Source organism: Diabrotica virgifera, chromosome 6, assembly GCF_917563875.1.
Source record: "Diabrotica virgifera virgifera chromosome 6, PGI_DIABVI_V3a".
NCBI lineage: Eukaryota > Metazoa > Arthropoda > Insecta > Coleoptera > Chrysomelidae > Diabrotica > Diabrotica virgifera.
In genome coordinates, this window is record NC_065448.1 from 224,681,711 (window position 1) to 224,708,533 (window position 26,823).

Consider the following 26,823-nt stretch of genomic DNA (forward strand, 5'->3'; position numbering starts at 1 on the left):
GGTGTTTCATTTGAAATAAGAAAGTTCATTAGATTTCCAGAAAAACGGAAAATCTGACAACAATGTAATTAGCACTATAATATCGGGCGCATTAGAAAACCCTTACCCACCAAAATCTATAAAAATCGTGCAAGCCCTTTCTGAGAAAATTGAGTGTTTCCATAAATAAAACTCACCCTGTATATTTTTGGACTTATTAATATAGAAAAAAAAAAAAATAGTGTGTGTAATTTGTACACACGAAGAAGTTATACTTCTATTATTATGATTTCAACGAAACAAAATAAATTTCAAACATTTTAATTGTATTTTATTTAACTTTTAAACTAATTTTAATACTTAAAATAATACCAAAAATTAAAAATAACGTTAATACGTCATTTTTTATGAACTGTAGCATGTCCGCAATTGCTTTTTCCTTGAGGAATCGTAGAAAACCTAAAAAACGTCAGATATTCTACACAAAAATGTTTAATTTTAATTTTAATAGTGTGCGTACAAAGCACACATATTCTTTTTTTACATCTACTGCGGTATCATCTTTGTTTGCGCGCCTAAGATGCAAACGGAAATTTTACAAACTACACAGGTTATGGTGGCTCCTGACTTCTGAGCCACCCTGGATACTTAGGGGTGGTTACCCCGACTATGAGGGTTGATGTAGTAAATATCGTTCGTTGTTAAGACATTTATTTACACGTTAAATATATCACAGAAAGTAACTGGTGGTATAGTATTTACTTGAAATCGATGTAACCCCCTCGAATCTCAACTGCTAATTGATTTATCTGTTCTCGTAAAATTATAATTAAAGTCGGTTATTGTTTATTTACTGTTTTGGTAAGCCGAGGTGAACGTGATTCATAAGTGCTGACTGTTAATAAACACCCACTGAATATTATTGCAACTCGACCTTGTATCAAATACTAGCATGCGTCGATGCAAAAACTAGGTTAATCGTATTTATTAAAAACAAACATTACCACGGGCATTTAATTATTAAAAGGTTTATTTTTAATATGATGTTTACTGAGATGCTGTGTATCCCAATTCAAGGTAAACCAGAATAGGAATAGACGTAGACATACTGTGCGCGCTAGCAAATTTGATGTAGCAGTTGATCGGCAACCGCTTAGCTTTTTATGCGAATAGGATATCTGATAGGAAGAGATTTATTGAAGAATTTGATTAGGAAGGAGGCAAAGGAATGTCTCAACACAGACTCAGGACATCAGAAAAATCCAGAAATATATTGGGGAAACCCACCTAGATAAGGAAAGAAGAACTACACAAAAAAACTTCGGGAGTATCATTTTCGTGAAAGGCCAAAGACTCAAAATAAAAATAACTTACCCCTCTGGTTTCATTACGTTCATTCCTATGACAGGTTTATTTTCTGTCATTCTACTGCAGGCTATTGAAAAAGAAAAACAGTCTTTTTCCTTAAGTTCTGCGATGAAATTTTCTAAACCGGTTAATTCTTGACAAACGTCTAAAATTTTCAATTTACTCAGATCCGCAGTATCTTCTTTTTTCAATTCGTGGGTAACGTATGAAGGTTTTGTATCTTTGTCTAGAAGAAAATACAATGAAATAAAGTGTGCATTAAAAAGAATTCTTATAAAGAGTTAGATTGAACACGGTCAGTTGATTACTACGGTGTAACCAGTTACAAGAATTCGATCAGTTTTAAACAATCTGAGCACAGGTTGACCCAATGCAAAATGTAACGTTAAACATTATACAGCGCTGATAATCAGCAAAATAACGCAAAAGATGGAAAACATAATACATTGTGAGTAAAAAGGGATGAAACTAGTAGAGGTGAAAACTATCGATACTGCAATCGCCAGTTAACTTGGCGACATAATACGCACAACGTCACAGAGACTGATGACCATCCTCTAAGCCTAAGCCACTCTGCAATTTTGGGTTTGTGCGTCTCGCCAAGTTAACTGGCGATGACAGTATAAACGTATAAATTAACATTACATAGTTTCCCACCTTTAGACGTATCGGAGGAGTATAACAACCGTCACTGTGACAGGAGAATTTTATAAAATATTCCTGTCATAGACGTCTACTGGTGGGAAAATGTAATGTAATGTTAATTTATGCGTTTATATCCATAATTTCCACCTCTACTAGTTTGATTTCTTTTTATTTCACAATGTATTATGTTTTCCATCTTTTGCGTTATTTTGTCGGTTATTAGCGCGCTCATCACTGTATTTTAGTTTCATAAACAAATTATATGCCTTTTTAATAAAAAATATCCGCTCATAATTGTTATAATTTTGTTATAAATAATGTTTCGATTATAATTAAATGTTAGTTTCAAAGCTGGTAGTTTTTCCTTTAATTTGAGCTATTATATAGATATAGTCCGTCCAGTATAAATACCTATGAATTTCATCCGCGTCATAGCACGTGACGTCACATGATACCAACACGAAATATTTAAGTGGTAGGTCTGTTCCTTTTTAGAATCGTTTAGCCGAGTGCATTGGAATTACAGCCACTTGACATATTTTATGATATACGCATAGAAATAATATTTGAAAATTTCTATTAATGTAAACTTAGAGAAATACACAATTACGTCCACAAGGAAAAAGTTTTCCTGTAGTTGGCTGTATACCATGTAATACAAAAAAATTAATAAATCCTTTATAAAAGGTATATATTCCTTTTATAAAGGATTTATTAATTTTTTTTACACAATTACGTGTTTAATTCAAATTGTATAAATGAATTGTAAGCGTTCTTACGAAGCATATTTGTTCGGAACACACTGTAATTGTAATCGAACGAAGGTAATATTTTGGCATAAATTGGTAACACTTATTTGACAGTTGCGGTGTTGACACTTCAGATTTATTAATTCACTTTATTATTTTGAAGTGAATCCTTGTTATTTTATAATTAAAAAATTTAAAAAAGAATAAAACATTAATTTAAATATTTTTCAACTTACTAAACAAATTGAATGCTGTATTTTAAAATAAGCCTGCTAAAAACTACAGCAAAATACAACGAAATAAGTAAAAAACAAAGTTTTAATCAAACTTAAAACATGAACATTGAGAGTAAATATCTTAATATTTTGATATTATTACCTCACAAATTCACGAACAACAAATAATACAATCACACAATGAATAATCATAACCAAAAGTCGTTATTTACTCTTCAAACAATTAAAAAAAAACAATATTTCCAGCTGTTTATGGGACAAACACCCAGGAATTACTAAATTAGAAATGTTTGGAAAGGAAATCCATCTATATCTGATCGCTATCGATTAGAAAATTGAAACTTCAATAAAGCTGAAGAAAAAAAGATCAATTAACATTTGAAAATTTGCCTGTCACCTCTTTTAACCTAATTAATTATTACCTAGTATCCCACTTACCACGTGTGGGGAGTCATATGTTGCCCTAAAGCCATATCCATAGGAATTATATATCCAAAGGATATACATACTATGTTTACACTTATATAAGACTTTTAGTCTATTTTTAAAAGGTTTTAACCTTTGTATTTTTGGGTAGCTCACCTTGTTCTTGTAACACTGATGATGTTCTTGTTACAGGGCGAAACCGTTTTGTTTTTATATTTGTAGCCTTTCTAGGGGCTTTTTAAATTAATATACCGTTTACCAACACGAATTTTTCATTAAATTTACTTGTAATTAATGCTACACAGCCAGCTGCAGGAAATTCTTCCTTGTGGATATTTGAAAATTTAGTTGTAACAAAACATTTTAGAGTAAATAAGTACTGAAAAAAGTGTTTGTTTTTGTTTATTTTATTTTACATCTTTATACCACACAAGCAGCTCAAATTGTTTTTAACGTAAGTTCATTATTTAATTCTTGTTTTCTACTTCTAATTTTTTTTTATTTATTTACATTGAATATTAATATGTTCTGTTGTATAATCTACTTCTGCAATCATTATGTGATATACATATTTGAATTATAATGGATTCAGGATTTTTTATACTTTGGCAACAATGTCAACTTAGACCTCTGACGTAGATAATGACGTACAACGGTATTTTTACTGGACGGACTGTATTTTACTTAAAGTGAAGCAGAGTTATAAATGAAAAATCGCCTATATGCCGTAATTTTGCAATGTATTTACACTAATTTCGCAATATCTCAGGTTATAATAATTGGATCAAGGTTTACCAAATATCATTTTGTAGGGTTTTTAAGGAAAACCTTGAGTTTTGTAAAAATTATTCTTTATATTTGTTAGATTAAGAATTATAACCATTTAAACAATTAAATTGTTTATAACAAGTTCCGGAACGCAAAATCAATTTTAAAATTCAAATCCGTCGGGTCAAAATGCATATGAATACAGTATGAAACTTCGTGGATTTCCATCGGCCTCAAAACAGCTCTAGCCCCTAAACTAAACAAGACAAAATATAGAACCCAAAATTAAAAAATATTTTAACTTACCTCGTACAGTATCTTTTCTTAAAATATTCACTGATTTAGTCTTCAACTTCTTACTTCCTCTACCATATTCCCCACTGTCGTGTTTTCGTTTCGCGGAGAGTAGTATTTCCTCTTCTATCGATTTACCGAAAATGTCCTCATCGTCTGATTCAAGTACTTCCCCTAAACCGTTCTGGTAAGCACATTCATCTTGTTGCAAAGGATTAGTTTGTTTAGGATCAGATTTCGATGATTTGTCCAACGGTTCATCTTCAGACAAATCTTGCTCTGACAATTGTAAAGTAAAGCTCTCGTCATCGAACAAACTTTGGTCCGATTGATTTTTCTTCAAAGACACACTCAAATCATGCATACCCGAAGAACTTGAAAGACTCATATCATCTGAAACCGGTGTCTCTAGGATAACATCATTTATATCAGATGCAGGAAGGTTCATATCATCTGAAGCTGGTCTCTCCAGAATAACATTAGTTACATCAGATGCAGAAATGCTAGTTTTAGAACCGTGTGTTCCGCTGCTGTTTTCTGATAAGGTTTCGGAAAAATCTGACAGCGAAATTTCTTGTAGAAAACAATCCACTTCAGTGTTGTGGGCATTTGTCACAAGGGCTTGAGGTTTATGTGTAAAAGGTGTGGAAAATTCTATTCCAGGTGAATTCTTCTTATCTGTATGTACAGTATCGGTAGATATTGCACTAGGAAGCTTAGTCGTAGTTGCAGTTTCAATTTCCATTTCCACGTTAGTCTCAGTTTCGACTTTAGACCTAGGTTTAGCTGCTGAATGCAATTTAGTTTTGGTTTCACCTTCAACTTTATACGTAGCTTCAGCTTCATTATTTTCACGTAAATTTTCAACTTCTTTACGATTTACAACGATTTCCTCATTTTTGAAGCTCTTTTCATTTAAATCTGTCCTATTTTTAAAGTTCTTTCCTCTGTCGTTATCTATATCTTTGTTTTTAAAGAATTTGTTTTCAAAATTTCGTTTTGGAGAGTTCAATGAGATATTTTGGAATTTCTCTGAAAGTCTATTTGACGTTTCTTTGATAAAATCAATATTTTCTTCAAGACATCCTTTATTCTCTTCGATATCTTCTATTATGGTGGAATCTGCATTGGAAATACTGGAATCGTCAGAAATGCTGAGGGTATCTGAAAGAATATCGTCTGAAAAAACATTCTCGTTTGTAGGCACTTCTTCCTCTTTATCAATTATATCGTGGTTAACATCTTCTTTTATTATAATATCGTTATTTTGTCCCATTTCTTCCGTTTGAGCTGTATTTGTTTCGTAATTCATAATTACTTCTTTCTTAACTTCTGTACTGCTATTTTGTCGCATTTCTTCTGTTTGAGCTGCATTTGTTTCGTAATCCATAACTACTTCTTCCTTAACTACTGTACAATCGTCGCTTTGGTGATTTTCCTCCACCTCTTCTTCTTCGTCTTTTATATCCTCCCATTGAGCGTCAACCAACCCTAGTTCTATCTTCAGATATTTTCTGGCGTCTCTTACGAAAATTTCCGCCGCTTGTCGTTCGGTTAAGCCTTCTCTTCCCGCAATCCATACGTTTTTATATTTGTTTCTCTGTCTTTTCTCGTATTCTGATTCGCCTTCTCGTTCTTTTTCACTTTCGAAAGGTGCTACTCGATGTAGAATGTTTTCTATTGCGGATATTTCCGAATTAGCGAGTTGGATGACTGATTCGATTCCAGCGTTGTACAGGGCTCTCGCCATTTTGCCGTTGAGGACTGGCAAGTGCATCAGGTCTATAAGGTCTCTGAAATTTCAAGGAATTATAGCAATAAGAATAAACAGCAAAATCGAAAGGGATATTGGCTCCGTGCATGACTGACGCGACACCTAGCATAGTGGCCTGAAATTTTTGGCGAACACAATTTGACGTTAATTATATCAGGGGCGGCCCGTCGGGGTAGGCAAGGTAGGCGCCGCCTACCCTCTCTAAATGTAGTACAATAATATAAATTATTAATATAAATTACTTATTTCAAAATTGTAATTTATAAATTTTGACACAATATCTACAATAAAATAGCAAAAATTATCCAAATTATTTTTAAAAATATCCAAAAAATTTTCTCCGTAGTTATAATTATTGTACGTTCCTTGTAGTATCAGTAGTACTGTATAGATTCTATATTCTCCTTGGTCAGGCACTCGGGAACGTAGCCTGAAATAGAACAACGCCAACACCGAATTGACGTGCGATCTCTCTGTTTACGCGAGCAGACCTGCTGCAGATCTGCTCGTAGCGACCGTATTCTACGATTTTGAACGGGCGGATAGGCACAGAGTCTTATAGCCGGACCTACAAAATTTTATCAGTTGCTTCTCTTGTGTCTTGTGAAACTGTTTTAAAATAATTGTTTTTTTATTTTGGCTGTTATTAGTAGGTTAAGTATTGAATAAAACTAGGTAGGACAATTTAAATTTGTTTATGAAAACTGAATAATGTGTTATTAGATTATATAGATAATTAAAAATTTAAAGCGAGGTTAATTGTTAACTTATCAATTTATCCGAATAGTAAATTATTATTTGATACATAAATAAAATAAGTAATATTTGACGTTGTTGAAACGTAGGTGTGTTTTTTTTTGGTGGAAAAACTTTAGTCATCGAATATGAATACTTTAAACGATGTAATATGCAGTTTGATCGAGACGCCTTTTTCAAGGCGCCAAAATCAAGAAAGATTAGTAATTATTTCAATGGGCCGGCTTTTACAAAATTTAACAATTTTATCCACAGATAAGACACAAGACAATCAACCATTTTCGAGATCGTTTAAAACAATATGGTATGAAAATCATAAATGGCTAAGCGGAAGTTATTTTAAAAATTCACTTTTCTGTTGGCCTTGTCTGTTGCTCTCAAATTTGAAGCAAAATGTTTGGGTGAGTCAGGGATATTCAGATTTGAAAAATTTATCAGCTAGTGTAAGAAAACATGAATCTTCGAAAGAACATTTAAACAATTGCTTAGATTTAAAACGGTTAGAAAAAAATAAACAAACTACTGACAGTGCTTTCGCTGGACATATTTCTCTATCTAATAAGATATATAATGAAGAAGTTGAAAAAGATTGAAGAAGTTGAAGAAATTGATGTTACAATTCTTTTAGCAAAACAAGAACTTACATTTCGCGGTCGTGATGAGAGCCATAATTCTTCAAACATGGGTAATTTTAAAGAAATTTTTAATTTAGTAGTTAAACGCGATCAGGAAATCCAGGATCATGTTAAAAAATAGAAGGGGTGTTCACGGGTTTGTCAAAAACAATACAAAATGATTTAATAGATTGTCTTGCCGATTACGTAAAAAATGAAATTTCAACAGAAATTAATAAAAGTCAATTTTTTTCTATACTAGCTGACGATACTACTGATATAACCGAAAAATCACAGTGTACTTTAACAATCCGTTTTGTTAACAAAGTTGGTCAGGTAACAGAAAGATTTTTAGGGTTTTTTGATGTTAGCGATAATAGATCTGCAGACGCTCTATATAGTTTAATTTCAAACGTGCTTGAGCCATATGATTACAAAAATAAATTAATTGCTCAATTTTACGATGGTGCAAGTGTAATGGCTGGCTCTTTAATCGGATTACAATCAAAAATTAAAGTAGATGCTCCAAAAGCAATTTTTACACATTGTTGTGCTCATAGATTACATTTAGTATTGCAAGACGGCTCAAAATGTATTACAAACTGTAGGATATTCTTTGTCGCCTACCCGAAGTATATGTGTAGCCTACCCGCATACTGAGGTCACGAGCCGCCACTGAATTATATGATACACATATGACATATTTGACGTTAATATGTAATATTGATTTACCATTTGAGCTATTCCAGGTCAAATCAACACACTTTGAATTAATTTTTTTCCTGACCTACTTAGATTTTGTTAAAATTTAGAGTACTCATAGTGGATGAGTCGGTGAAGAAAAATACAAAATTTTAAATTTTTATCTCAAGCCGTTTCCGGAATATGGTTATGTAAAGTTTTCCAAAAAGGTCCAAAAAACCGCGATAATACTTTATTGGAATCGTTGTAGAACCTGACCTGATTGAGCTAGAATGCTGGGAGAGGTGTCATTTTGCAGCATTTTTAAAGCTATTTACAGTGATATATACAGCATGATTTTATGATAAACAAGTTTTTCTCAATAAAAAAAAATATATTTTGATTAAGTTTTTTTCCAAAAAGTACATAATTTAAAATTTTCATAATATTCCTACAAATACATAGTACTGTTGTTAATAACATATAAAAATTTTATCATGGTATGGTGATGGGTTCAACATAAAAAAAATAAATTTCACACATACAGTATGGTGCAAATGAAAGGAATAAATTCGTAATGTCGCAAGCGGGCGACTTTAAGGAAAAATCCCAAAACAGGTCGATTTTTATTTTTAAATTGTAATTTTTTGGCATATGTATCATAATAGTGACGTCATCCATCTGAGCGAGATGACGTAATCGATGATTTTTTAAATGGGACTATAGGTCGTGTGGTAGCTTATTTTAAAGGTTATTCAATTCTCTATTCAGCAATATAAACAATAATATAATTATTTATACAGGGTGGCAAAAAAGTTTTTTTTATTTAATTTAATTGACAAAAAAGAAGATTGTATGTAATTTATTTAATTTAAAATATATTTTACTGTTGCCAGAAACACATAAATTAGGTACATACATTCTTCTTTTTTGTCAATTAATTTAATTAAAAAACCTTTTTTGCCACCCTGTATAAATAATTATGTTATTGTTTATATTACTGAACAGAGAATAGGGAACTTGCATATATTTTTAAATATTAAAATGATATTAAAAAATATAAGGTAACATGATCATAAAACGCATGCATGCAAAAAAAACAAATATTGTTAACCCATAGGCTTATTACGAGACATTGAAAAAGCTATAAAATTCAAATTTCTTCAGAGGCGCGTAAACGGGTCTGACGTCACGACCCACGTCTACCTGCTAGATTTCTATGAGTCGACAACAAAGCCGCTAGGATATTTCGAAATTATTTACAAATTCATTCACATTTACTTAAAACTCTCATGTAGAAGTTGATTGTAAATAAAAGTTCAAAAAAAGGTTGTTTTGGGGATTGTATTAATTCCATTTTAATCATATTATTTAATTGGAAATTCCAAGGTATTTGTGTTCTTGTATAGTTCCATAATGAGTATATTTAGTTTCAAACTGAAATTGATCATTTTGAGTGCTACTTTATAAAGTAGTGTTTTTAAATGTATAATATGACTGACTAGGGTTTTTCAAAAAGTTAATCTGACAATCTACAGTAGTTTATTTCTTCATGGTGGCAAATTTTATAAAAAGCAGTGAAAGTTATTCTACTGGAGAAATGCGAGGAGGCAAATAAGTAGGTACCTATTATAAGTATTATTAATAAACACGTTTAAATTGTTTTTAACAATAGTTTTTAGTTACTCTGACTTTTATTAGGTACTAAAAGTTTTGTTTATTTTTAAATAATTTTTATTTTCTTTCTTCTTTGTTATGAATTTAAAATATTTATAAATTATAGGTTTTAGTTTTGTTTATTACAAAATATTACGACCAGAAGTACATATATTTGGAACATTTAATAACCAATAGACAACCAAATAACCAATGTTACAATGTACAATGCAAAAGTACAGTTGCAAATAATGTTTCTATTTAAAAAAAAGTGTTGATTTGCGTACCAGATACACACTTTAAAAATAATTCAAAATTTACTTATATTTGGATAGAATAGGACGCAGATCTTATCGACAGTTTGATTAGTATAGCACAAGACTTTTGGAGTGTAAATATTTTCCCGCATCTATTTGGATCTGATAATTATTAAAAATAAATGGAATAAACATTTGATAAAATAAAGTTTCATCCATAAAATATTTTTTATTTCTTTATGTGAGAATGAAATTCATATTTTAAACTAAATATATATTTATATATTATAATAAAACATTCTTTCTTTTTCGTAATTTTTTAGTAGTATCTATGTACTTACATTTTTTAAGAAATATGATATAAATTTAGGTATTTAATTTTGTTCCATTGTTTAATTTTGTTCAAACTTTATTGGGACCGTGCAAGTTCGGCAAAGCGACCTCTATTTCTACGCTCTGTACTTTTATTCGCACTTTTAATTATATTGACCAATTATATTAGTCCTGGTTGCTGGATAATTGTCAAGGCCATAGTCCAAAAAAATAATAAGAAGAAAAAATAAGATGCAGGTTATATTATGCAAACGTAAAAAATTGTATGTAGTAAATAAAATTAGTTATTAAGATGCAGTACTGCAAGGAAAACACAATTAATTAAATTTACCTTTATATAATAATTGCATATCATATCAATATTGTGGAGCAATATATAATTTTTCTGCTTCAATGACAGAAGGTATGAAATTTATGTCAATTTGACAATTTCAATTGACAATATGAATTATTTAAGATAGTTGCAATATTTCTCCGCGACTCGCGCACGATCATTTCTCAATTCCCTTCCAAGTACTTGCACACCTCGAATAATATAATTTGGCATTTGAGATACCTATGTTGTAAAATAAAAATGTATTTCCCTAAACTAAAAATAATATTATGAATGCATGAAAATCTTTACAAGATATTATCTGCAGAGTACACGTCTGGCACTAGGCAGTAGTCAAACGAGAACAGTGGTAAATATCATGGTTGGTGACGTCAGACCCAAGCGCGCGCTTTTAAAGTTGTTTGAAACGGTAATTTCGGGCGCGGAATTATAATCAGTTGTTGTACGTACACTATTAATTGTTAAGACGTAATATTTTGAATTTATCATTTTTAAACATAAATTAACAATTTTATGCAAAAATATTTTTATGTGCAAGTTCCCTATTAAATAACCTTTCAAATGAGCTAACACACGACCTACAGTCGCATTTAAAAAATCATCGATTACGTCATCACGCCCAGATGGATGACGTCACTAGTATGATATATATATGCCAAAAAATTGCAATTTAAAAATAAAAATCGACCTGATTCGAGATTTTCCTTAAAGTCGCCAGTTTGCGACATTACGAATTTATTCCTTTCATTTGCACCATACTGTATGTGTAAAACTTATTTTTCTTTTATGTTGAACCCATCACCATCCGATGATAAAATTTTTATATGTTATTAACAACAGTACTATGTATTTGTAGGAATATTATGAAAATTTTAAATTATGTACTTGTTGAAAAAAAACTTAATCAAAATATATTTTTTTTGTTTGAGAAAAACTTGTTTATCATAAACTCATGTTGTATATATTACTGTAACGAGCTTTAAAATGCTGCAAAATGACACCTCTCCCAGCATTCTAGCTCAATCAGGTCAGCTTCTACAATCGTTCCAATAAAGTACAGTCGCTGTATTTTGGACCTTTTTGGAAAATTTTACATAACCATATTTTTTGGAAACGTCTCGAGATAAAAATTTAAAATTTTGTATTTTTGTTTCCCTTGTTAGTCACTATAAATATTCCAAATTATAACTAAATCTGAAGAGGGTTGGTAAATTAGGTGTGTTGATTTGACCTGGAATAGCTCATTTTTGATAAAATTTATTATACAAACAATAGGTTAAAGTGTCAAATAAACGTCAAATTAAAAAACAAGTATTTGAAAGTTCTCTGAAGAAAATATCAATTTTAAGTGTTTTTCTCCACTTTTTCGTTGTAGTTTAGTTGTTGGTGTTAACATTAATTAAGTGAACATCGAAAGCAATGAGGCAGTGTGAATTATTGTTACCAGATTTTAACATTAGCTGGGACTATTGAACTATTACTTTTGTCGTGTGTGTCTAACACAAAATGGAAATAGATGACCATAGGAATGTACCACCAGATCGGGGAAGGAAAGAAAGACAGTATGAAAATATAAAAATAAATAATAAAAATCAAAACGGCAATAATAAAGTAAGCGAAATATCTATTGAAAAAATTATTATTCAATCCCTATTCACCAAAGTTGTCATATTTCGCCGCTACTGGCGCTGGCATAGTTTCGTATATCTCCACCATGGTCACGCACGGAGCCCATAGTTGAGTCTCAAAAATAAGAGAGAACTTAATAAGCAAGTCATTGAAAACAGCAGAGAAATAACATGTCAAAAGACCAACAGTGAGTGTACAGAAAATTATCAAAATTAAAGACATCAATAATATGGAAGATAAGAACAAATTTAAAATAACAAAAAACCTTGTACAGCTAATGAATCAACAAAAAAAAACGTCAAAAGAACATTAAAAAAACGTTGGATCAGAGGTACTACCACATATGTATACATAGTGCAGCCGATATGTGAAACAATTGTGAATTTAATGATAGAAACATATAATTTGGACCACATATACTACACATTCAAAGGTTTAAATTTAGATATGAGGCCATCTCAGATTTTGCCTTCTACAAAGATGGCGGCATTGAAAATGGCGACTATACGTATGTGACTAATAGCACGATAACTTTTGATCGAGACATCAGATTTCAACGAAATGTGGTATATAGTTTTTTTTATGCATAAGATAAGGGTCTTGAACCGGAAGAATCGGTTTACCAGAAGTTGTGTTTTTCCTGGTTTTTATGTAAAAATATGTTGTTTTTTTTTTCAATTCTTTCACCCTCTATGTATAAGTTAATACCGCCATTAAGAAGAGCGTAAAAATATTTTTTAGGAAATATTTTGAACTTTTTAGTTATGTTAATTACCATGCAATAAATGCATAATTTATCTTCACATGTACCTATGTACGGCAGATTCGTGCAAATATTATAAGAATTATAGTGAATTTAATGTTAATGGTAGAAGCATATAATTTGGACCACATATACTACACATATAAAGTTTCAAATTTAGATATGAGGCTATCTCATCTTTTGTTCCTTTTACAAAAATGGCGGGCATTCAAAATGGCGACTATACATATTTGACTAATAGCACGATAACTTTTGAACGAGACGTCATATTTCAACAGAATTTGGTATATAGGTTCTTTTTTGATGAATAAGATCGAGGTCGTGAACCGGAAGAATCGGTTTACCAGAAATTGTGTTTTACTGTTTTTTTATGTAAAAATATGTTGTTTCTTTATCAATTCTTTCACCCTGTATATATAAATTTTTTAAAAAGGTAATACCGCCATTGAATAGTGTGTAAAAATACTTTTTAGGAAATATTTTCAACTTTTTAGTTATCTTAATTACCATTTAATAAATGCATAACGTATGTTCACATGTACCGGGTGTCCCAATAAGAATGGCTCTCGGCCATATCTCAGGAACCGTTTATAGTAGAGCTTTGAAATAAAAAAAATTATAACAAAAGTTGCCTCAGGAAAAGCCTGGAAATTATTTTCATAATTGTGGGTCCACCGCTAGAGGGCGTAATTGAATATCAAAAATAAAAAAATCTAAATTTTACAAAATTTTCCTAATGAAGGGGCACTGGAAATCCGATTATTGTATTCTTCATCAAATTCTGCGCATATTTGATTTAACAAGTTTAACTCTACCTTTGCAAATAAGAGGTGGGGGTGAGTGGGAACCTTGTTATGAAAAAATGGCTGTAAGTCCGGTTCTGCTAAATCAAATTTTGAAAACTGGGTCTTGTTGAAAACAGATATTTTTCTTCAATGTAAGCGTGATAATTTTGAGCCATCCTAATAAGTAATAAGCCAGCTGGGAGGCGTTATTTAATTTTTTTCAGAAATCTAGTTTTCTTTGGAAAATATTAAATACAAGTATGCATTTTTAATCATACTTTATAAAATTAGATTAAATTAGCAATAGAATAGCGAAAACCGCATGTCGATACCTTTTTTCTATCTCAAGATATCTCGAGAAACGTGTAAATTTTATACATAACTGTTACTATCACCGGTAAACTAAGTTAATGAAAAGTAGTGTGCTGTGGAAAAAAACAAAATAACATTTTCCAGATGTCAAGGTATAAAAATATAATTAATTAAAACAACAATATATAGAGAGACAATACTATTAAAATTAAATATAACACAGAACAAAAAGAACTACTTAGTGACGACCTAAATATTCAAATTGTTGCCCATCATACACTACTCTAGGATACATTATCCAGAGAATACTAAACGCCATTCAAAGCATATCGAAAGCAGAAATTGAGACTGCTGTTCAATCTACTCTTGAAAGAGTAAATGTTTGCAACGAAAATGATGGGCAAAAATTTGAACGTTTATGTCATCACTAAATAGTTGTTTTTATTTCTTTGTAATACGGCTTTTCAACGCTTCTTATTTGTTTCGAGCCTCTGTCATATGCCGTATAATCCGTGTATAATATTAATATACGAGATATGAACGAGGCTCGAAACAAATGAGAAGCGTTGAAAAGACCTAATATACGTTGACAGCTGGAAAATGTTTCTTTGTTGTTTCCATATCACACTACTTTTAATTAATTTCGTTTACCGGTGACAGTAACAGTTATGTTTTTAAATTTACACGTTTTGTAAGATATCTCGAGATAGAAAAAAGGTATTAACATGCGGTTTTCGCTATTCTGTTGCTAATTTTGTCTAATTTTGTAATATGGTATTAAAAATGCATGTTTGTATTTAATATTTTCCAAGGAACACTAGATTTCTGAAAAAAATTAAATAACGCCTTCTAGCTGGCATATTACTCAGTAAGTTGGTTGGAAGTCATAACTTTTACATTGACGAAAAAGATCTGTCTTCAACAAGACCAAGTTTGCAAAATTTGATTAAGCAGAACCGGACTCACAGCCAGTTTTTCATAACAAGGTTCCCACTCACCCCCACCTCTTATTTCCAAAGATAGACCTAAACTTGTCAAATCAAATATGCGTAGAATTTTATGAAGAATACGACGATCGGATTTCCAGTGCCCCTTCATTAGGAAAATTTTGTAAAATTTAGATTTTTTAATTTTTGATATTCAATTACGCCCTCTAGCGGTGGTCCCACAATTATGAAAATAATTTCCAGGCTTTTCCTGAGGCAACTTTTGTTATAAAATTTTTTATTTCAAAGCTCTACTGTAAACGGTTCCTGAGATATGGCCGAGAGCCATTCTTATTGGGACACCCGGTACATATGGGCGGCAGATTCATTTAGAATGCCCGCCATTTTTGTAAAAGACAAAATCTGAGATGGCTTCAGATCTAAATTTGAATCTTTGTATGTGTAATATCTGTGATCCAAATTATATTCTTTTACCATTAAATGCATAATAATCCTTATATTATTATTTGCACGAATCTGCCGCACATAGGTACCATGTGAAGATACGTTATGCATTTATTAAATGGTAATTAATATAACTAAAGAGTTCAAAATACTTCCTAAAAAATATTTTTATTACTTTTTCTAGGTGTTACCTTTTTAAATAAAGGTGTAACCTTTTTGGAAAATTAATATATACGGGATGAAATAATTGAAAAAATAAACAACATATTTTTACAAAAAAATCAGGAAAAACACAACTTTTGGTAAGCCGATTCTTCCGTTTCAAGAGCTCGATCTTATACATCAAAAAAATAACCTACAGGGTGGGGCATTAGTGTGACAAAGTCCAATTACTCGTTTGTCGTTAGAGATACAAAAAAAAGTTATTTAGGTAAAAGTTGGGGCATACATAGTATCATATTTTAAAAATATTTTCAAATATACAAGGGTGTCCGTATTGACAGGGTGACACAAACTTATGTTTTTTTAAATGGAACACCCTGTATATTTTTACATTTTTGGATTCTCCTCGATGTTTCCTTTCTTAAAATATATGGTTTTGTAATATTATACGAGGTAGTTTAAAAGTTAATTAAGTTTTTTTGTTAATTTTGTAGCAAAATCTACACCCTGTAGAATTGTAGTGATTTGACATCAGAATTTCTATTTACATTCAAACGATTTTTAGTATAGTCTACTACTGTTAATCATTAATAGTATAGCGAAATGTTTAATTTTAGTATACAGGGTGGGTCGAAACTCGGAATGAGTATTTTCTGAGTTTTCTTAAATGGAACACCCTGTATTTTAGTATTGTAATGAAATTACATTTTATGGTACTTTTTTATTTCTTAAGCATTCCCTATACCTAAGTGCTTTAATTTGTAAGTTATTCGTCATTCTTTAAGCAAACATTAATTGCAACAAAAATTACGTAAAATTTCATTAGGTAGCCGTGAAAATATCCAATCAAAAGTAATTTTTCGAAAAAAAATACATAAAAATCTAGCCTGATCCTTAATTTATAAATATTGGATGAGATATCTAAATAGATTCGTAGTTAAAGTTGTTGGTGCTTAAAATATGAATCAAACATACAAAATTCTGCCTAGTTGGCTATGACACAAAATTTGCTTAAACATTTGACATTATGATATTTATATAGTTCCAGTTGATTTGATACCATTACTAATATTAATTTTTCTAATGAGTAACGGATTAAAATGGCTTTGTGCTAGGAGAGTATAACAAAAATGAGCTACTTGCAATAAAAATTTATCATCAGCAATTCCCTGATAGACGACAACCAAAAAGAGAAACTTTTGAAAGTATACTAAAACGGTTTCAACAGACTAGATACTTAGATTGTAAGAACGATTGTACTAATATTCAGATCCTCAGTGACACTAAGGATTACATTTAATTGCTGTTTTCTTCACTTACAATACTTTTTATTCGAGCAGATTTATCATAATCTAAGTCAAGTGATCAGTCCGTTGAAACCGTACTAGTATATTTTTAAACGTTTCTCTTTTTAGTTGTCGTCTATCAGGGAATTTCTGATGAAAAATTCTTATTGCTAGTAGCACATTTTTGTTATATTCCACTAGCACCAAAATCTTATTAATCAGTTTCTCATAAGAAAAATACATATTAGTAATGGTAACAAAGCAACTGGATCTATAAAAATAGTATAATGTCAAATTTTTAAGGAAATTTAGTGTCATAGCCGACTAGGTAGGATATTGTATGTTTTTATTAATATTTTGCGCACCAACAACCTTAACTACGAATTTATTTGGATATTTCATCCAATAGTACTAAATTAAGGATCAGACTAGATTATGATGTATTTTTTTTTCCAAAAATTATTTTTGATTAAATATTTTCACAGCCACCTAATAAAATTTCACGTAATTTTTCTTACAATTAATGTTTGGCTTAAAGAATCACGAATAACTTACAAATGAAAGCACTTAGGTATAGGGAATGCTTAAGAAATAAAAAAGTATCATAAAATATTATTTCATTACAATACTTATATATAGGGTGTTCCATTTAAGAAAACTCAGAAAATACTCATTCCGAGTTTCGACCCACCCTGTATACTAAAATTAAACATTTCGCTATACTGTTAATGTTTAACAATAGTAGACTATATTAAAAATCGTTTGAACATAAAATAACAATTTGATGTCAAATCACTAAAATTCTACAGGGTGTAGATTTTGCTAAGAAATTAACAAAAAAACGTAATTAACTTTTAAACTACCTCGTATAATATTACAAAACTATATATTTTAAGAAAGGAAACATCGAGGAGAATCCAAAAATGTAAAAATATACAGGGTGTTCTATTAAAAAAAACATAAGTTTGTGTCACCCTGTCAATACGGACGACCCTGTATATTTAAAAATATTTTTAAATTATGTTACTATGTGTGCCCCAACTTTTACCTAAATAACTTTTTTTCGTATCTCTTACGACAAATGAGTAATTGGACTTTGTCACACTAATGCCCCACCCTGTATATACCAATTTGGTTGAAATTGGAGTTTTTGTTCAAAAGTTATCGTGCTATTCGCGGTGTGCAAGTACTCGGAAGGGATACGCGAAACGATCGTGCGCGAATAGCGGAGAAATCTTGCAACTTACTTAAATAATTCATATTGTCAATTGAAATTGTCAAATTGACGTACATTTCATACCTATTGTCATTTAAGAAGAAAAATTATATATTGCTTCACAATATTGATATGATATGCAATTATTATATAAAGGTAAATTTAATTACAGTAGAACCCCGCAAATCCGAACTAATTGGGGGGACAGCCTGTTCGGATTCCGAAAAGTTCGGATTATCCGAAAGTTAGCCTTAACTAGTAGTTCAAAGCTTTCATTGTGATTTTGAGTAGCCAAACGTTCTCGCAAGAGTGTGGACAATATTTTTGGACTCAAGTTGACTATGAGAGAACCAAAGGTGACCAAAGTAAGTTTGTGTTTAACCTTTATAAACACTTTATAAACCTATACCGGGTGGTGAATTGGAAAGCGGGCCATAGGAAACTCAATGTAAAATTCTAAGCTGTTAAATTCCTGCTTCCCTAATTATTTTACATCAAAAGTCATCAGAAACTATTTGTAGAGAATTGAAATCTCTATTGAAAACAACTGTTAATATTGTTCTATGAACAATAATTATTCAAAATTTTGTAAAAATATAATACAATTTTCAGAGTAATACGCCAAAGCTAGGCCACACACAATACAATAATGTGTATAAGATTGCATTTGTTGACAATGAATTTATTATATTAACAATTAGAACTGTCAATTTTTTAAATTATTTTATCATTTTTTGTTTAAAACACAATAAAGTTGATAAGATACCCTTAGTTAAGGAGAAAGTATTAATAATAAAGATATTTTCTTCAGTCAATAATGTGCTCACTGTCAGTTAAATAGTAACGTGTGGCCTAACATACCCACACATACCTACTGCGGTAAATACATTATATTTTTCAAAATTTTGGAATGTGTTTAAATCGTAGAACAATTGTAACTTCTGTTTTTAATACAGATTTCAATCCTCTACAAATAACTTCTCATGACTTTTGATGTAAAATAGATAGGGAAGCAGGAATTCAACAGTTTAGAATTTTACATTGAGTTTCCTATGGCCCGTTTTCCGATTCACCACCCGGTATATTAAAGTATAATATTTATTTTTAAGAAATTTTAAATGTCAAAGTCCTAGTAATCCTACATTGTCCAATTTTCTGGCTTTACTCTGTGTAATAAACATGTTTTAAGTTTTTGTCTTAAATTTTTAAATTTTTTTCACTTTCCGTTGGTTCGGATTTGCCGAAAGTTCGGATTCGCGGGGTTCGGATTTACGGGGTTCTACTGTAATTGTATTTTGCTTGCAGTACTGCATTTTAATAACTAATTTTATTTACTACATACAATTGTTTACGTTTTAATAACATAACCTGAATCTTATTTTTTCTTCTTATTATTTTTTTTTTGGACTATGGCCTTGACAATTATCCAGTAACCAGGACCATATGATTGGCCAATATAATTAAAAGTGCGAATAAAAGTGCAGAGCGAAGAAACCAGGTGTCGCTTTTCCGAACTTGCACGGTTCCAATAAGTCACATACGTATAGTCGCCATTTTGAATGCCCGCCTTTTTTGTAAAAGGCAATATCTTAGATAGCCACATATCTAAATTTGAACCTTTGTATGTGTATTGTGTAGTATATGTAGTCCAAATTATATGCTTCTACCATTAAATGCACAATAATTCTTATAATATTTGCACGAATCTGCTGTACATAGGTACATGTGAAGATAAGTTATGCATTTATTACATGGTAATTAACATAACTAAAAAGTTCAAAATATTTCCTAAAAGATATTTTTACGCTCTCTTCAATGCCGATATTACCTTTTTGAAAAATTAATGTATACAGGGTGAAAGAATTGAAAAAAAAAAACAACATATTTTTACATAAAAAATCAGGAAAAACAAAACTTTTGGTAAACCGACTTTTCTGGTTCAGGAACTCGATCTTATACATCAAAAAAGAAGCCATATAGCAAATTTGGTTGAAGTCGGACTCTTCGTTTGAAAGTTATGGTGCTATTAGTCACATATGTATCGTTGCCATGTTGAATGCCCGCCATTTTTGTAAAAGGTAAAATCTGAGATGGCCTCATATCTAATTTTGAACCTTTATTTGTGTAGTATATGTGGTCCAATTTATATGCTTCTATCAGTAAATGCACAATTCTTATAATATTTGCACGAATCTGCCGCACTAACAGGGATTCGAAAGAACTTACTGTTTATGAGTGTTATTAACAATCGGTTGACTTGGATAATTACCAACTGCTAATTACCAGGCTGGCTTTCGCAAAGGATATAGTACATCGGACCATCTGCTGACAATGAGAATATTGCTAGATAAGACAAATAAATACCAACTACCTATATTTCTTATCTTCGTTGACTATGAAAACGCATTTGACAGTATCGAGATGTGGGTCACAGAGCAAGCTATTAATAATTGTAGAATAGATTCAGGATACAGGCAACTACGATAGTACACTTCCCGTCATAAAAGACTGGTACACTTTTTTTCAATCACTTCGTTGTTGCCAACACAGATAAGGGAATTTCACTAAATCTAAATAAAAAAATAACGTTCAAAAATGTATAAAGTTTTTAGATAGATATTATTTTTATCATTAAAAACAAAAAACCGGTTCTAATAAATTAAATAACCAGCGAGAAGGTTGAATTAATGTATAAAATGTTTGAAGAATCTTTAAACAACTCAATACAGTTTAGTGCTACACTTTACGAGAAACCAATCACACCTCTCGATTTGACATTAAACATAATACCGTTTGTCCTGTCTAGATTTATTATCTGTCATTATTTTTGAATTGAAATATTTTCAAAAATTATAATAAAACACGAATCAATGTATGGCAGCTTAATTGAGATGATGGAAAATTACAAAATTAATAGGAGCATTTTTAGGATGCATGTTTAAATAAATGTGACTGACTGATCGAGAATGCTCGATATTGTTTTACTCTTTAGTACCTATACTAAACACTTGCGGTCTGTCGCACAGACCTGCTTTTTAGCTAGTTTGATATAATATTTTGGTTGAATTGGCAACGTTGCCCTAGAAATTAGATTGACACATGTGACAAGATGAACTTACACAACTAGAAAAACACGATTTTCGGTTATAAGAGTTGTACCAGTTTTTTATGACGCGAAGTGTACAACTACACGAAAATACAAATTACATACTCATTAACAGCGGAGTTAGATAAGGCGACGTAATATTGCCACAGCTTTTTAATCTAGCCCTAAAAACTTCAAAACTACAAACTGGTTAACATAGTTAAACAACGGCAACAAACTAAACTACCTCAGATTCGCTGATGACTTCGTGGTTATAGCGACGACATTCGAGGAACTACAAACAATACAGACATGTTGCTCATGATAGAGATCGATAGAAAGAGTTGGGAGATGTCTATATACAAAAATGAACGATAGATGGCTAAGAAGAAATACTATAGAGTCGAAACTTACCTGCTAACACCGAATTGCATTCTTTCTTGAAACTGCGCAAGCAACAGTTCGATACTATTCCATCCCAACTGTTTGCTGAAAGATGTTACCATTCCGGCAAAGCTGGACGAAGATTGTTGTAATGATTGAAGCATACCTTAAAAAAACGTGCATAAAGCCATAAAAAAATACAACTTAAGGAGGCCATGAAATCATGGCCACTTATTTCTATAGTCGGCTAGTAGCTTAATGATTGTAACAACGTAACCCAAAAAAAGATTCAATACTTTTCGGTTTTGTGATGACACAATAATAATCAGGACCAGGAGTAAACATATGCAATGCAATCTATAACCCAATCTACTATTTAAGTTACTGTAAAAAACTAAATCAAGAAAATACTCTAGCTTACCTCTGTTACAACTAAATTTTTGGCACACCCAACTCAGTGGCTTTTCGTTAACCAAATCCTGCAGCGCCAGCGCTACAAAAAATCTCTTATGGACCAGAAATTGATGGTACAGTTTCCCGGTGTTCGTTAGGATCTTGCCCCTAGTGGCGTTTACTATGTAAGATTCACGGATTCCAACCAATTCTCCAACCTAAAAACATTTGAAATGTACACGTTATAGATTTATAGTTCGTACCAAATCCTTCTTTAAGTGCATCAACGATAAAATGTCGAAATATACTAACCTAGAATGACAATTGTAATTTTACCCCTTGACATTGTGAAAGTATGCAACTATCCGTCAACAAATACATAATTTTCTGAGCTCTATGTACACCTGGTTCCAAAAAAAACTGATACGACTCTTGACGCGTATTTTGTAGAAAATTGAGCAGTGTATTTTGAAGGATAAATACTTAATATTTACATACTGTCAATGTCACTGCCAAATCTTAAAATTTGTCAGATAGCTTATTCTGTTCCACGGTTATTAGACTTTATTATTAATACTTTCTCCGCAACTGAGGGTATATTATCAACTGTATTGTTTTTAAACAATAGATGATAAAATAAAAATATTGACAGTTCAAAAATGTGAACATTATTGCATTGTGTGTGGCCTAAGTTTGGGCTGAAAACTGAAATGTATTACATTTTTACAAAATTTTGGAATATGTTTAATTACGTAGACCAATTTTAACAGTTGTTTTCAATACAGATTTGAATCATCTACAAATAGTTTCTAATGTCTTTTGATGTCAAATAATTAGGGAAGCTGGAATTCAACAGTTTAGAATTTTACATTGAGTTAATGCAAAATTGTGACGCATGTCAAAATTCTCAATGTATTTTAATTGTATTCATTTTTTTTTTCGAATCCTGAGAAAGCTAATAAATATTTTTGAAAAATTTAAACTCAGAATGAAAGACTACATTATTACCGAGGGCTGAAAGTCCCTGAAAACTTCTATAATATTTATTTTAATAAGTTACAGGGCTGAAAATAAAAAAAAGTGTGATATTTAATTTCAAATATTTCATTCAATAGAAACTGCTTGTTTATTCTAAGGGGCTTTCCACCCTCGGTAATAAAATGTAATCTTTCATCCTGCGTTTAAATTTTTCTAAAATACTTATTAGTTTTTTCATGAATCAGTTGTTTGTTGTTTGTTTATTTTATTATTTGTCTGTCATAATAAATATAATGTCAGATCAATCAAATACACTGCTCAACATGATGAAATCTTACTAAGAGTCGTATCAGTTTTTTTAGGAACCGGCTGTACACTGATCACGATAGAGAAAATTCGACAAACTATGATGCACTGAAAGAAGGGTATGGTATGAACATTACTTTAAGTTACCTTCTTCATGTTCGCAGGCAATTTTTCCCAAATGGTGAGGTACAGCATCCAGTCTATGTTTTCCCAAGAGTAGCAAGCGCTGTACGGAGTGACGAGATAGATAAGATGCAGTTCAGTTTCCAGTACAATACATTGTCGGGCCTTTTCCAATTCCATAAATAGAGATAACCCATCATCCGGGGCCATGGAAGAAGATAGACACGCTTTTCCTACAATACCAATCAGTTTCACTACAGTTATTTTTAATTGTTTCTATTTATATCAACAATTATTTTGTGATTATATTGTGGAATTTACATAGAGAGAGATAGAAAGTCATCAATTACAACACCTTATGGAAACTGCATAAAACACAGAGTTCTATTAAATAACTTAGAGGAAAAACTCTCTATTAAGAATTCTACCCCAATGACTTAATATGTATGTATTATTATGCACTGTATTTTCTCTCTGTTATGAGATTCATCAGCATCTTATTAATTAAATTAATTAATTAATTATTTTAATTGCTACTCATGGAAACAAAACCAAAATTTAATAAAACTTTCCAATAAAATATATTCTCAGGGCTAAAATTGATTCTAATGTATCACCTTTAGTTTGTGGCTTCTAGTATTTCTCGTTGCTTACTTTATCCAGGACAAAACAGGGAAAATAAATATACTCAATATCATGTAAATTCTACAAATATTATTTATTTATATACTATACCATAAATATAAGATTTAAAATGTATGCTAAAACTGTATTCTGTTGTAATAATTTCTTATCTAATAAAAATAATCTTTAATTCTACTATCTCCTCTTTTTTTATAAAATTTAATTTAAATGATTCGGTAGACTGTTCTTATTATTAAACAAAAATTTAATTTTCACCTTTTAAATAGATTAGGTACTTATATCTTCTCTGAATTTATGAATGAATAAATTATGCTGTAAAACTGTTAAATTGACAAAAAACAAATATGGTATGTAATATACAACAACTCTCTCCTTCTCACAAATAATCTGACTAACCTTTTTTATCTTCTTTACTTCTACTCATGGATTGTGTTGTCCTCGGATGCTGCTACGGTCTTTCTCTTCCAAACTGTTTCACAAACCAAAAACAGCACTCTCTCGAAATCTCTGCTCTATTTAGTCTCTGACTCGATACAAACAATGTCAATCTTTATAATTCCAAGATTTTTTCTCTTAGCTCGATATCTTGTGCAAAATTGATACAAACCGGCTACTCGTTCCAGACAGAAACTGGAATCTATTCGGACACGAGGAGATTGTACTTCTCGACTCGATCACGATTTCGTCTCAACAGGAATCTGCTTACACGGCCACCAAATTCACCACTTTACACAAAATTACTATTTTTCAAACTGAACTGCTCCCTCCCGATCTTAATTACACAGTAAATCTTGTTTCCTCATAAATCTGAGACTCGACCACCCTATTCTCCCTCCATCCTTCTCCTCGCCAATCACAAGCATTCTCTACACATTCAATCCCTACTTTCATTTCTTAATAACAAATAGTCTTGTATACAAATTTTCTGTCTCGTTAATTTCCAGGAGATATTAAAATTAATTTTTTTCTTAAATTTGAGAAAAACCCTATATTCTGAAACTAAACAAAATTGTTTATCGTCGTTTCTTTCTAGGAAACCATTTAGAAACATTATATTGTCTACTCCAACCGCGAGTACATTCACTTTCTAATCCGACCGTATTTTAGTTCGTTGTTTAATTTGTATAAGTCCGTTCGTAGAATCTTTACCACTAAACATTTTCTCTTTCCATGAAACACTGCTTACGGCTAAATCATATTATTTACAAATTTTGGCCATATATAAGGCGATGAAAATTTACGATCTCGTGGTCTTTGACATAAAATTAATTCTCTAAATTTTCCCCATAAAAATTATTTAACAGTATATTTACCTAAAGAAGAAGCCACATATCTTTGACGTCCATCCTCTTCTTGCTGTAAACGAATAAACTCGTTCATTTGTAAAAACTCAACAGCTTGATCAATAGGATTGCTCAATTCTTGCGTACCTTCATCTTCAACAGCCAACAGAGTACTTTCCGTAAATAACTGGATATCTTCTGGTGTAGAAGCTACACCACTAGCTATCACCTCCAAAATAGCCCTTTTTAACTTTCCGGCACTCTCTAAACAACTCCTAACTGGTGATAGGTCAGCAGACATTAAATCTTTGGCTATTTTGTAGTCGTTCTTTTGGCAAATGAGGAAGCTTTCGCCTACAGAGTCTTTGCCCATTCTTCCGGCTCTGCCAATCATCTGTCGGTATACCAGAGAGTCTAAAAATTAAATGATGGATTCGACTGATACTTAATGGAAGTTCATTTCATCTAACAATAAACCATTGAAAAACTTTTGTGTTCTGCTATACGTTCATATGTAAGTTTTATACAGCACTGTGTAATGCTTTTTCTTTTGGTTCTTGTTCTTTTTATTTATTTAGAATTTGTATTCTGTAGCGGCGGCTACAGAATACAAAGCTAAATTCTATAAAATATTCCTATGGATTTTAGAAATGTTACAATGTTCTCCATTGAGTAATTAGTGTACAGTAAATTACTTATACATTAGGTATGTCCACTTGCACAAAACACGATTCATAATGTAAGCATTTATATCTCTCGCGGTATTTCGGCACTCATCTTTTCTATTGGGACCGTGCAAGTTCGGCAAAGCGACACCTATTTCTACGCTCTGCAACTTTATTCGCACTTTTAATTATATTGGCCAATTATATTAGTCTTGGTTACTGAATAATTGTCAAGGCCATAGCCCAAAAAAATAATAAGAAGAAAAAATAAGCTTCGGGTTATGTTATTAAAACGTAAACAATTGTATGTAGTTAATAAAATTAGTTATTAAAATGCAGTACTGCAAGCAAAATACAATTAATTCAATTTACCTTTATATAATAATTGCATAGCATATCAATATTGTGGAGCAACATATAATTTTTCTTCTTCAATGACAGTAGATATGAAATGTACGTCAATTTGACAATTTCAATTGACAATATGAATTATTTAAGAAAGTTGCAATATTTCTCCGCTATTCGCGCACGATCGTTTCTCATTTCC

General features: G+C 31.2%; 1 protein-coding gene across 1 annotated transcript in view; it reads right to left on the reverse strand.

Annotated features, from left to right (window-relative positions):
• Window positions 1-26,823, reverse strand: part of LOC126887281 (DNA polymerase theta) — a 65,910-nt gene that overhangs the window by 20,977 nt on the left and 18,110 nt on the right. The window contains exons 4-9 of the mRNA XM_050654692.1: window positions 25,642-26,025; window positions 23,708-23,916; window positions 22,305-22,494; window positions 21,914-22,049; window positions 4,478-6,258; window positions 1,354-1,573 (exon numbers count right to left, since the gene is read on the reverse strand). Of these exons, the coding sequence (XP_050510649.1) occupies window positions 1,354-1,573; window positions 4,478-6,258; window positions 21,914-22,049; window positions 22,305-22,494; window positions 23,708-23,916; window positions 25,642-26,025 (2,920 nt within the window). The remainder of the gene's footprint in view (window positions 1-1,353; window positions 1,574-4,477; window positions 6,259-21,913; window positions 22,050-22,304; window positions 22,495-23,707; window positions 23,917-25,641; window positions 26,026-26,823) is intronic.